The sequence below is a fragment of the Trachemys scripta genome, chromosome 1, assembly GCF_013100865.1.
Source record: "Trachemys scripta elegans isolate TJP31775 chromosome 1, CAS_Tse_1.0, whole genome shotgun sequence".
NCBI classification, from domain to species: domain Eukaryota; kingdom Metazoa; phylum Chordata; order Testudines; family Emydidae; genus Trachemys; species Trachemys scripta.
This window is the reverse complement of record NC_048298.1, coordinates 184,679,501-184,692,435: the sequence shown is the minus strand read 5'-3', so window position 1 is coordinate 184,692,435 and position 12,935 is coordinate 184,679,501. Positions and strand designations below refer to the sequence as shown.

Here is a 12,935-nt window from a genome sequence, read left to right as displayed (position 1 = left end):
ACCTATTTGTATCTTGTATCACCCCCTCTCTCCCCTCTCCTGTTCCTTATTGCCAGTCTTGATGCTCTTCCACAATCCCCCTTGTGCTTCGATGATGCTCTCTCTATACATGGAATATCTTCTCTGCGTGGCAAAGTCACTACCCTCTGAAAATGCAAATGCCTTCTCGAAGACCCATTTCTACTATACAAAAAATTTGCTAGCAAATAATGGCTAGGGTCTGGGGAGTTGGAATTCACTCTTCTAATTAATAAGATAAAACTTAAAAAAAAAATCCAAACTCTTGATTGTTGTTTCCCTGTTCTCCACCCTTCCTATTTTTCTCTTGTGTTTGTACAATGAGTGCCCATTGAGGCAACGACTGTCCCTTTACATTTGTTGTAAGAACCTACCGGCATCTGAGGTTCTACTGAAATATAAATAGTTTATCATGTATATTTATTCTTATGTGTCCACTGAAAACAAATCTCTGTTATGCACAAAAACTGGCTATGGCTGAACTTCAAAAGATTCTGAGGTTTTGTTCCAGCTATCTAGGCATTTTTTCCCACACTCATCACCATGGTATCTAGCCTTTTGACATTTGTATGCTTTTAATCCAAACCACTTTTTGTGAAAAATGTCATAATATTCCTCTCTAAAGTATGAGCTTTTTCAGCCTTTTTTTTTTTTTTTTTAACTTTATGTCTTAGATTCTGACAAACTGTACTAGCAGTTACATTGGTAGCAAGCATGTGAATATTGCAGACAAGATGGAAAGCTAAGATAAAGTAGAAATACAAGCTGCTATTAATCTTAAAATCCGAAAACTTCATGTAGATTTATGCAAAGCTTTCTGCACTGGCATTATAACCAAAACAAATGAAACACAAAAATGAACTCGCCTGTTGTAGAAATTACTTACTAGGTTTGCATTTAAAGGAGACAAGGAGGTATTTAGTGGTTCCTGGACATAGATCAGGTCCAAAAACCCGACTATTGACAAGGAGTTGGCAGGCTCTCTGGTTCTGGCATTCATCCAGTACTTTCTAGAACAACGGGCAAAAAGGATAGTCTTGAAAACAAGATATGAAGCTATACAGCAACAAAAACTCTTAGCTGTATTTTACTCTATACATGAAAGAAATTATTCAGCGGCACTGGGTTTTTGTCATAGATGCATTAAAAAAAAAAAAAGATATATGACAGGAATAAGACCATGTCTGTGCTGGGCTTTGATTAGTGGTTGAAAATCCTGGGTGAGTTCCTTTGAAACACAGTTCAAACTAAGGACTTGATGCAGCAAGGTACTTAAGCACATGATGAACTTTAAGCACATGAGTAGACTCAATAGGGACTACTCGTGTCCTTAGAGTTAGGCACATGTTGAAATACTTTCCTCAATCAGGGCCTAAATCCATTTCAGACTTGATTTGGTTAGCCAGTATAGATGTGACCAAGCTACTTTAAAACTATTTTTAAAAAACTCAGACCTTTATCTACATCAATTGGTTTTTCTAATAATATCCCACTATTCCTATTGTGCTGCTCCAGCAAGTAATCAGTAATTGTAAGGGTGAGAGGAGTAGAGTCGAAAGGCTTACAATGTTATAACCATGTTGTCCACTAGACTGCTCTGAGCAGGGTGAAATAACATGGTGGTTGGCAGGCCAGAAGCTGTTTACAGTAGCACTTACACTTTGCTATTGCTGCTGGAGCTGGAGCTGTATCAGTGGTAGCGATGGTGGGAAATCTTAAGGAAAAAAGGACAGTGTAAACACTGCCAAAGATGGTTTTGAATCCAGTTTTAATACAATTCTGCAATGCCGAATCATGTCTGAAAACAGTTTGGGTTTAAGTTTGGGTGTAACTGTGTTTAAACCAAGTTTAATAGGCAGTTTGTTTAAAACAAACAAAAGGAAGTATTTCTTCACACAACGCAGAGGAACTCTTTGCCAGAGGATGTTGTGAAGGCTATGACTATAACAGGGTTCAAAAAAGAACTAGATACATTCATGGAGGATAGGTTCATTAATGGCTGTTAGCCAGAATGGGCAGGGATGGGGTCCCTAGCCTCTGTTTGCCAGAAGTTGGGAGTGTGCGACAGGGGATGGATCACTTGGTTATTATTACCTGTTCTGTTCATTCCCTCTGGGGCACCTGGCATTGGCTACTGTCAGAAGACAGGATACTGGGCTAGATGGACCTTTGGTTTGACCTAGTATGGCCATTCTTATGTTCTTAAAACTCAGTTTTCAAAACATGGTAAAAAACCCAATGTAGACAGGGATTTTTAAACATTATTTCTGAGTCATCTGTATTATCTCCATGGTTTCTTATGCTTAATAATGCAGCAAATTGTGATATTTGGTATATTCTCTTTAGGTCATCAATCTTAATCCAGTCCAAGACAGTAGTGACTGAAAAGCATTATTCTCTGATAGCTGTAGGTGCCAATGTAAAAATGCTTTGGCCATTACTGTCCAGTTTCTAGTCAGAAGGAGCTAAATTCATCCCTGACATAGCTCTACCAACTTCAATGGATTTACACCAGGGATGAATTTAAACCAGGTGTTCAAATCACAACAATTGCACTAATTGACACTCTTGATTCCACTTTCAGAAAAGATGCCAATAGCTGAACTATCATCATCCTTGGACACAATCCCTCCGGAACAGAAATGATGCACATTGGCAGCATATCACAATGATCCTATAAAGTTCTGGCCCCTTTTGTTCCTTTTTGTGGCGAAAAAGGACTTAAATCCAACACTTTTCATGAGCATTACATTGCTATTAAATTGTTTAAAGGAGAAGAAAAAGGACTGAGAACTTAGTTTGGTCACTCAATTTTTCTTTTAAAATGTTTCAAGTCAAATGGCACACCTTCATTGGAATTGTTCAGGAAAGAGTCAGTTAAACAAAATCAGAAGAAATTTAGCTCTTGAACAAGTGGGCATAACTGACTCCCATTGAGTTCAATGAACATTGCATCTGTTTACACCTGAGCGGAACCATCATCTGTAAATCTCTTTATAGTGGTATCTCTTTATACAAAGAGTGCTCACATTTTGCACTGACTCAGCTGTGCAAAAACATCCATCTTCTTATATTATCATAATTAGATAGCATTATTAGTAAGGTTATAAACCTACTGGGACAGATCTAACTTTGCTTTTATCCTTTCACTAGGAGGCTACTGTATAAAATGCCAGCTATTCTTTCTCCTTTCTGTAAGATAATACTATGCTTGATTATGCAGATCTCAGACCGTGTTCCACAGAGAGGGACAGAATGAGATCATCAGCGTTCTTTTCCAAGAATTCCGTTTACAGTATGTGTCTTTTCTATTTGACAGAGTCAGAGCTTTCTGGGATGCAAAGCCAGACACTTAACTTTCATATCTGTAGTTCTGAACAGTGAAAAAGGAAAAGATCTGTAAAAATTTATATTATTTTACAATGCAGTTGTCAGCTGAGATGTGTAGTGTACTCAAGAAAAATTGTTCATGGAAACCTCCCAGAGACCTTCAGGACTCAAGAACTCAAATTAATCATGGGTGTCACTCTACTGAAGTCAATGAAATGACACCAAGGATGCATTTGGCCCCACATTTTTTTAGTGGACAGCTGTACTTTCACATGGTCCCAAGGTCATTCATGGAATATCTTTAGATGTTAGTTGCAGTTTGCATGGACAAGCCACATTTTTAAAACTCTGTGTCACAACACTGTTTTTATAAAAGGATGTTATACTAAATCACTTATTAATACTATTATTAATGGATGGAATGTAGATTCCCTGCTGACATGAAGCAATGGAACTAGGGTGACCAGATGTCCTGATTTTATAGGGACAGTCCCGATTTTTGGGTCTTTTTCTTACCTAGGCTCCTATTACCTCTCACCCCCTGTCCCGATTTTTCACACTTGCTGTCTGGTCACCCTAAATGGAACAGCTGTAAGCACTAAGGCCTTGATTCTGCAAAGTACCCCTGTTCTGTAGAGCTCTTAAACACATCTTTACTTTAAGCATATGTTTAAATCCCATTGAGTTCCCATTGACAATGCTTTGCTGAAGCATAGCCTAACCGAGGAACTCTAGCCCTTCTTTACTGTGCTGAAACAAGCTCTTGACTATACTCAAAGGGCGGACTTCCTCAACTTATGTAAAGAAATTCCCATGACAGCAAGTAATGAACTGCAGTGTAAGCCATACTCTACTCTGTATGTGAAGCAACTCCTAGGATATTATTGGTAACCCTCAATATTCCTGTCAAATTTATGATAAAGTAGGTTGTTGTGGCCAGAGAGTTTTCTCAGCCTTGCCATGCTGGTGATCCAGGTTCAAGTGCTGTTATCTGACACTCTGGGTGATTAATTTGGCTCAGTATGTTCAGCTGCTGGGGTAAGCCGTGCCTCATGTCAGGGGTCCTTGAGACTGATTAAGACTATTCTGACCAGATCGGCTTGGCTAAAAGGATGGGTGTTGAGGGCCTCAAAAATGGGGGGTTAAGTGTGGAAAAATGGGGAGGTTAGTATAGAAGGAACCCTGAAAATCTTTTTCAAGCCTACAGGAATAATAAAACCTATTCACCTGATATCTCTGCTGGTCTAATGAGTGCTTCCAAGTGTGCCATTTTGTGTTATATACCAGTTGAAACATTGTGGAATTCACTTAACATTGTGAATACTTGGCATTTTCATAGAATATAGGTCACAAAACTGAAATCTGATCTAAAAACATTCTGCTTTTTAAAAATCATCTACAATATGTGATACCTGCAAAGTGGTAGACGCCACACAGTTTAAGGGGTCTTTCATCGCGGTTTCAGGCTGCTGTGTACTACACATTTGGTAATCTTGCCCGTAAAATGCTGATTGGACACTTATTGTTGAATGTCGAGGACACTGCAGGCTCAAACGATCGCCATCACAGGCATACACAGAGTGATTTTGCAGAAGTTTGGTTAGGTAACCTAGAAAATATTTAGCTATGTTACAATTAGTACAGGAAATGATAAACTCTTTAGGTAATATGAAAACCGTGGTCATCTTCTGGAAAGGGCATAAAATCAGGATTGTAAGCATGGCCATACCATATGACACTGTGAGCTTATCAGCCTTTACAACCTAGTCAGGATCAGGCCTCAAAAATATCCAGATGCTACAGGCAATCTTGTTGGTGATCCAGTAGGTGGAACCCTTCCCACTGAGTCAGTACTAAACCAATGCTCCAGTAGGGGGTACTGTGCTGCTGGAGATGCCATTTTTCAGATGAGGCTTGAAGCTAGGTTATGGCAACTTGTGGTCATTAAAGATCCCAAGGCACTTTCTCAAAAGTCCAAGGTGTTATTCCTCAGTTTTCTGATCTATTTCCCCCTGCAGTCTCAATTGGATAAGGTATTCTTTATTTCCTGTCCTAAACTGAGATGTAATCTTACCGTACTCTTAAATGGTTGCTGTGGGGATTAGGGGTTTGGGTATAGGAAGGTGCTCTGGGCTGGGAGCGAGGGCTTCGGAGGGTGATCAGGGCTGGGGCGTGGGGGAGGACTCCGGCTGGGAGTACGATCTCTGAGGTGGGGCTGGGGATGAGGGGTTTGAGGTGCGGGAGGGGGTCAGAGGGGCAGACTCCAGGCGGCACTTACCTCAGGCTGCTCCCAGAAGCAGTGGCATGTTCCCCATCCGGCTCCTACACATGGGGTAGCCAGGGAGGCTCTGCATGCTGCCCCATCTGCAGGCACCACCCCTGCAGCTCCCATGGTTTCCAGCCAATGGGAACTGCGGAACCAGCGCTTGGGGTGGGGGCAGCGTGCCGAGCCCCCTGGCTGCCCCTACGCGTAGGAGCCGGAGGGGGGACATGCCACTGCTTCCAGGAGCTGCGCGGAGCCACAGCAGGCAGGGAGCCTGCCTTAGCCCTGCTGCGCTGCCCTCCGGACTTTTAATGGCCCAGTCAGCAGTGCTGACCGGAGCCGCCAGGGTCCCTTTTCGACTGGGCGTTCCGGTCGAAAATTGGACACCCGGTAACCCTAGTCATAACAGCTGCATTTACCATGTGATTTCGGGTAATATGCATGACCATGTTCCCTACTGTCTTAAAATGCAACAAATTCCTATATTTTAAACCTTCCACATCACACATTTGAAAGTTAATGCATGTTCAGCACTCAGCACCCCTAAGTATTTTTCTTCTCACATTTAAATTTAAACAAAGAAAATGTTATAAAATAAAAATAGGGGAATAATTAAATGAAATGGCCAAGAAATCAGAACCACAGTTGTTTTTTTTAAAAAAGAGTTGTTTGACTAATGCCCCATTTGCTACATTTAAAAATTATCTCTAATTATCTTCTGTTTTAATTATCCAGTCTTAACACACCCTTATGTTGATGTGAATACAACAGTGGTATTTAAAGGAGCACTTGGAAGTTTGTAAGCCTAACATTTGAACTTTTATCTTTATATGGCCATGAAATTCTATATATTTGTTCCCTAAAAAAATCAAAACCTACAACCCCATAGCAACAAGATAGTACATATTCCTGATAAAAACATCCGCAACATTTTTAATAATGAGTGACCGCTTCCAGTGAGTTATTTGTTTTAAACTAGGAGAAACAGAATTTTAAAAATCAAACTAAATAACACAACTGAGTCATTTTAATTCTTCAATACACAATTCAGTTCTCTACAAACAACTTTTAAGAAGTTTCAGGGGGAAAACAGGAAATCCCTTACCATGATAACAGTTGAATACTGTATGTTAGTACAGTCTGATATTTCTTTCCACATTTAAATTTTTTGTTTTAAAATTAAGGGTATGTCTACACTACGGGATTAATCCGAATTTAGATAATTTGGATTTGAGAAACAGGTTGTATAAAGTCGAAATGAGTGCGGCCACACTAGCACAGTAATTCGGTGGTGTGCGTCCAAGTACCGGGGCTAGCGTCGATTTCTGCACCGTTGCACTGTGGGTAGCAAATCCATAGCTATCCCATAGTTCCCGCAGTCTCCCGCGCCCATTGGGATTGTGGGTTAAGATCCCAGTGCCTGATGGGACAAAAAACATCGTCGCAGGTGGTTCTGGGTACAGTCTCACTTCCTCCCTCCCTCCCTCCCTGCATGAAAGCAACGGACGGCAGACAACCATTTTCGCGCCCTTTTTCCTGGGTGGGTGAACACTGCAGACTCCATACCACGGCAAGCATGGAGCCCGCTGAGGTCAAGACAGCACTCATGAATATTGCAAACACCTCGCGCGTTCTCGTGGAGTTTATGCTCAGCCAGGACCAGAAAAACGAGGAGAGGAGGCAGCGGCGGCGGCAGCATGATGAGGGCATGGACACAGACACGGATACAGAATTCAGTGAAACCACAGGCCCCGGTGCTTTGGAGATCATGTTGTTAATGGGGCAGATTCTATCCATGGAACGCCAATTCTGGGCCCGGGAGACAAGCACAGACTGGTGGGACCGCATAGTGTTGCAGGTCTGGGACGATTCCCAGTGGCTGCGGAACTTTCGCATGCGTAAGGGCACTTTCATGGAACTTTGTGACTTGCTGTCCCCTGCCCTGAAACGCCAGAATACCAAGATGAGAGCAGCCCTCACAGTTGAGAAGCGCGTGGCGATAGCCCTGTGGAAGCTTGCAACGCCAGACAGCTACCGGTCAGTCGGGAATCAATTTGGAGTGGGCAAATCTACTGTGGGGGCTGCTGTGATGCAAGTAGCCAAAGCAATCACTCAGGTGCTGCTACGAAAGTTAGTGACTCTGGGAAATGTGCAGGCTATAGTGGATGGTTTTGCTGCAATGGGATTCCCTAACTGTGGTGGGGCAATAGACGGAACCCATATCCCTATCTTGGCACCGGAGCACCAAGCCACCGAGTACATAAACCGCAAGGGGTACTTTTCAATGGTGCTGCAAGCACTTGTGGATCACAAGGGACGTTTCACCAACATCAACGCGGGCTGGGCGGGAAGGGTTCATGACGCTCGCGTCTTCAGGAACACTACTCTGTTTAAAGGGCTGCAGCAAGGGACTTACTTTCCGGACCAGAAAATAACCGTTGGGGATGTTGAAATGCCCATAGTTATTCTTGGGGACCCAGCCTACCCCTTAATGCCATGGCTTATGAAGCCATACACAGGCAGCCTGGACAGGAGTCAGGAGCTGTTTAACTACAGGCTAAGCAAGTGCAGAATGGTGGTAGAATGTGCATTTGGCCGTTTAAAAGGCCGCTGGCGTTCATTATTGACTCGCTCTGACCTCAGCCAAAGAAATCTCCCCATTGTTATTTCTGCTTGCTGTGTGCTCCACAATCTCTGTGAAAGTAAGGGGGAGACCTTTATGGCGGGGTGGGAGGCTGAGGCAAATCGCCTGGCTGCTGATTACGCGCAGCCAGACACCAGGGCGATTAGAAGATCACACCATGAAGCGCTGTGCATCAGAGAAGCTTTGAAAACCAGTTTCATGGCTGGCCAGGCTACCGTGTGAAATATCTGTTTGTTTCTCCTTCATGAATACCCTCCCCCTTTACTGACTGATTTTCTGTAAGGAACCCACCCTGCCCCTTCCCCCAGCTTTCTTTCAAACCAAATAAAGTCACTATCATTTAAAAATCATTTATTCTTTATTAATAGATTAGAAAAAGAGGGAGGGAACCCGGGTGGTATTTGGGAGGAGGATTGCTGGGAAGGAAAAAGCCACAAAGAAAAGGTTAAAAAAATGACAGCCTTTTGCTTGGGCTGTCTACTGGGGTGGAATGGGAAGGTGTACGGAGCCTCCCCCCCCCGTGTTCTTACACGTCTGGGTGAGGAGGATACGGAACATGGGGAGGGGGGAGGGTGGAACAGGGGCTGAAGCGGCAGTCTGTTTTCCAGCAGCCGTTCCTGAACCTCCACCAGACGCCGGAGCAGCCCCAGCGTTGCATCCTTCATCCTCTGGTCTTCCTGCCGCCATCTCTCATCTCGATCGTCTCTCCTCTCCTCACGTTGGTCCCTCCTCTCCTCACGTTGGTCCCTCCTGTCCTCACGTTCACTGACTTCTTTCCTATACTTTGAAACTGTTTCCTTCCACTCATTCAGATGAGCTCTGTCACTCCTGCTGGATTGCATAATTTCAGAAAACATGTCCTCCCGCGTCTTCTTCTTACGACGCCTTATCTGTGATAACCTTCGGGATGGAGGAGGGAGGCTTGAGGAATTTGCAGCTGCTGTAGGGAGGGGAAAAAAGAGAGAATTGTTTTAAAAGCTACATTTTGCAGAACAATGCTTATACTCTTTCACGGTGACCAACACTGTTCACATTACATAGCACATGTGATTTCTGTGCAAGGTCGCATTTTGCCTCTTAATGCTGAGTGCCTGTGACTTTGCTGCTAGAGATCAATCACAGGTCTGGGCAACAGAGGTTCACGTTCCAGCAACAGAATTCGGCTTGCATGCGGCCATGGTAAGCTTCAGCGCCGTCCGTGCTTTCCAACATACCAAGCATAGCTTGTAGAGTGCTGCAGAAGCCTGGCCAATCTCAGCCAGTTGGGGGGGGGGGGCAGTGTGGTGGTGCTTGTCTGGGCCCCTTCAGGCAAGTAGAGTGCTGCGGTTTTTCTGTTAACATTCAGCAGCACCAGAAAACAAACTAACCCTGCAGGAAGATCCCTGCAGGCACCAAACTACCACCCCCCCCCGCCGCCCCCCCCCCCCCCCTCCATGAATTCTCTGGGATGATCACGGTACCCTCCCCCCACCGCGTGGCTGGTAACAGGGAAGATCCCTGCTAGCCAAACGCGAAAAACTCAGGGCCAATTTCCCATCTGCGCTTGGCTAACTGCAGGGAAGGATTTATTTTCCGCCACAGGCAAACAGCCCAGTAGGAACGGCCACCTCTGTCCCCTTAATTAAGTTCCCGTATTTCAACCAGGTTACCAGGAGTGATATCACTCTCCTGAGGATTACACAACAAGATAAAGAACGGATGTTGCTTGAATGCCAGCAAACACCGGGACCATACGCTGCCAGGCTTTGTCAGGCAATGATACCAGATTACTTGCTACAAGCATGGCGTGGTCAAGTGTCCTACCATGGAGGAGGGAATAAAGATGCACTGCCCAGAAACCTTCTGGCAAGGCTTTCGGAGTACCTCCAGGAGAGCTTCATTGAGATGTCCCTGGAGAATTTCCGCTCCATCCCCATACACGTTAACAGACTTTTCCAGTAGCTACAGACTTTTCCAGTAGCTGAACTGACCGCGAATGCAAAGTCAGGCAAAGTAATCATTAAAAACCGTTTGCTTTTAAAACAAGTTTTATATTTTAAAAGGTAAACTCACCTGAGGTCCCTTCCATGGGGTCAGAGTCTTGGGTACTGGCTTGGGAGGGTTGGGAGGGTACTTCAGTCAGGGTGAGAAAAAGATCCTGGCTGTTGGGGAGAAGGGAGTGCTGTGTGCTCTCTGCAAGCTCATCCTCCTCCTCCTCCTCCTCCTCCTCTACCCCCTCGGCAGAATCCTCAGGCGTCGAGACTATCCCCGACCCAGAATCCACGAACAAAGGTGGGGTAGTGGTGGCAGCCCCCCCTAGAATTGCATGCAGCTCGGCGTAGTAGCGGCATGTCCGTGGCTCTGACCCGGAGCGACCGTTTGCCTCCTTTGTTTTTTGATAGGCTTGTCTGAGCTCCTTGACCTTCACACGGCACTGCTCAGAGTCCCTATTGTGGCCTCTCTCCATCATGCCCTTGGAAATTTTTTCAAAAGTTTTTGCATTTCGTCTTTTAGAACGAAGTTCTGCAAGCACTGAATCCTCTCCCCATACAGCGATCAGATCCAGTACCTCCCTCACGGTCCATGCTGGTGCTCTTTTTCGATTATCAGCCTGCATGGTTACCTGTGCTGATGAGGTATCTGTGGTCACCTGTGCTCTCCACGCTGGGCAAACAGGAAATGAAGTTCAAATGTTCGCGGGGCTTTTCCTGTCTACCTGGCCAGTGCATCCGAGTTCGGATTGCTGTCCAGAGCGGTCACAATGATGCACTGTGGGATAGCTCCCGGAGGCCAATACCATCGAATTGCGGCCACACTAACCCTAATTCGAATTGCTAAAATCGATTTTGGCGCTACTCCGCTCGTTGGGGTGGAGTACAGAAATCGATTTAAAGGGCCCTTTACATCGAATTAAATGGCGTCGTTGTGTGGACGGTTACAGGGTTAATTCGAATTAAAGCTGATAAATCCGAATTAAAGTCGTAGTGTAGACCAGGCCTAAGGTTGGTTGTTCATAGATGATGTACAGATTTGGTGAGTTTAGGCCACATCTAGCAGCTAGCCCCACTTTTTATGTTCTGGCCTACTTGGGAAATTTGAGAATGCCAGAATGTAACTGTTACAAAAAACCAACTACAATTCTGAATCTGCACCATTAAAGTTAGTGGGAGCTTTGTCACGGATGTCAGTGAATTTAGGATTAAGCCCTTGTAGAACTCCACTTGCAGCACTAAGTTTGGAATGAGAAGAAGGAAGTTTAATTATCAGCCCATTTTTTCACATGCTTATAAATCTGAAAATAATAACCCTTTGGGTTGAAAATGTTCATTCTTGTTACTAACTCAAAAGCATTTCTTTCTTTCTTTCTTTCTTTCTTTCTGCAAGTTTGGTAAAATTCAGTTTGGCCATTTTTGAGTTACCAGAGCACAACAAATGGTGGATTTTACACATTAAGAAAGTTACTCAGAAGCTTTCTGTGCTCTTATATCTCAAAAACAGCTTTATTTTAAAAGTTCACATTTGTCATGGCTCTAGATGTCAATAAACGCACATGCCTAAGACATGATTAAAGAAGTCTGATTTAGGAATAACCAAATTGTAAGTCTCAACAGAATGTGTTGAACAGGCACAATATATTACTTTGCCACAGTTTCTTTTAGGCATGGCACTGAGGTGTGAAACTGTAGATAAGTGGTTCTCAACTTCTGCATGTTGAGACCTCTCTCCCATTTAGCAACATGAGAAGGGCAGGGTGGTGACGTACCCCAGGTTGAGATCCCCTGCTTTTAATTTACCCACATGTTGTGAGTAGATATCTGGAACAACACACACTGAAACAATGAGCATAATCATTCTGAGGCCTACCTGCACTGATGCCTTCCCTCTGTCTTTATTCATAGCTCTCCCTGTCCTTAATTCTGTTGATCTGCATGCAAGGGCTTGTCTACATGGGGAAAGCTATTGCAAAATAAATAAAGCTAGGTCTACACTACCCGCCTGAATCGGCGGGTAGAAATCGACCTCTCGGGGATCGATTTATCGCGTCCCGTTGGGACGTGACAATCGATCCCCGAATCGACGCTCTTACTCCACCAGCGGAGGTGGGAGTAAGCGCCATCGACAGGAAGCCGCAGAGGTCGATTTTGCTGCCGTCCTCACAGCGGGGTAAGTCGGCTGCAATATGTCGAATTCAGCTACGCTATTCATGTAGCTGAATTTGCGTATCTTAAATCGACTCCCCCCTGTAGATGTAGCCCAAGAGTGTGAATGTAAAGCTCAACAGCTACTCTGTACTAACTGCCCATGTGGACACATTTATTTTGCACTAAGAGTGCTCCATGCTAATTTTTCCCCTACTGTTACTCACACCTTCTTGTCAACTGTTTGAAATGGGCCATCCTGATTATCACTACAAAAGTTTTTTTTCTCCTGCTGATAATAGCCCACCTTAATTAATTAGTCTCATTAGAGTTGGTATGGCAACCCCCATTTTTTCATGTTCCGTGTGTGTGTATATAACTTCCTACTGTATTTTCCACTGCATGCATCCGATGAAGTGGGTTTTAGCCCACAAAAGCTTATGCCCAAATAAATTTGTTAGTCTCTAAGGTGCCACAAATACGCCTCGTTCTTTATGCTGATACAGACTAACACGGCTACCACTCTGAAACCTGTCAAATGCATACAGTAATTGCAAAGTTC

The 12,935-nt window shown here is 44.2% G+C and overlaps 1 protein-coding gene across 5 annotated transcripts in view; it reads right to left on the bottom strand.

Moving 5' to 3' along the window:
* EVA1C (eva-1 homolog C) overlaps nt 1-12,935 on the bottom strand; it is a 70,759-nt gene that overhangs the window by 32,921 nt on the left and 24,903 nt on the right. For 3 of the 5 annotated variants that reach the window (XM_034793714.1, XM_034793686.1, XM_034793696.1), the window contains exons 2-3: nt 4,761-4,957; nt 905-1,028 (exon numbers count right to left, since the gene is read on the bottom strand). The exons of 1 other annotated variant lie outside the window; for it this stretch is intronic. In XM_034793714.1, the coding sequence (XP_034649605.1) occupies nt 905-1,028; nt 4,761-4,832 (196 nt within the window). In that variant the 5' untranslated portion in view covers nt 4,833-4,957. Of the gene's footprint in view, nt 1-904; nt 1,029-4,760; nt 4,958-12,098; nt 12,159-12,935 lie in introns of those variants that run through there. One more of the 5 variants, XM_034793704.1, reaches the window with a different exon arrangement.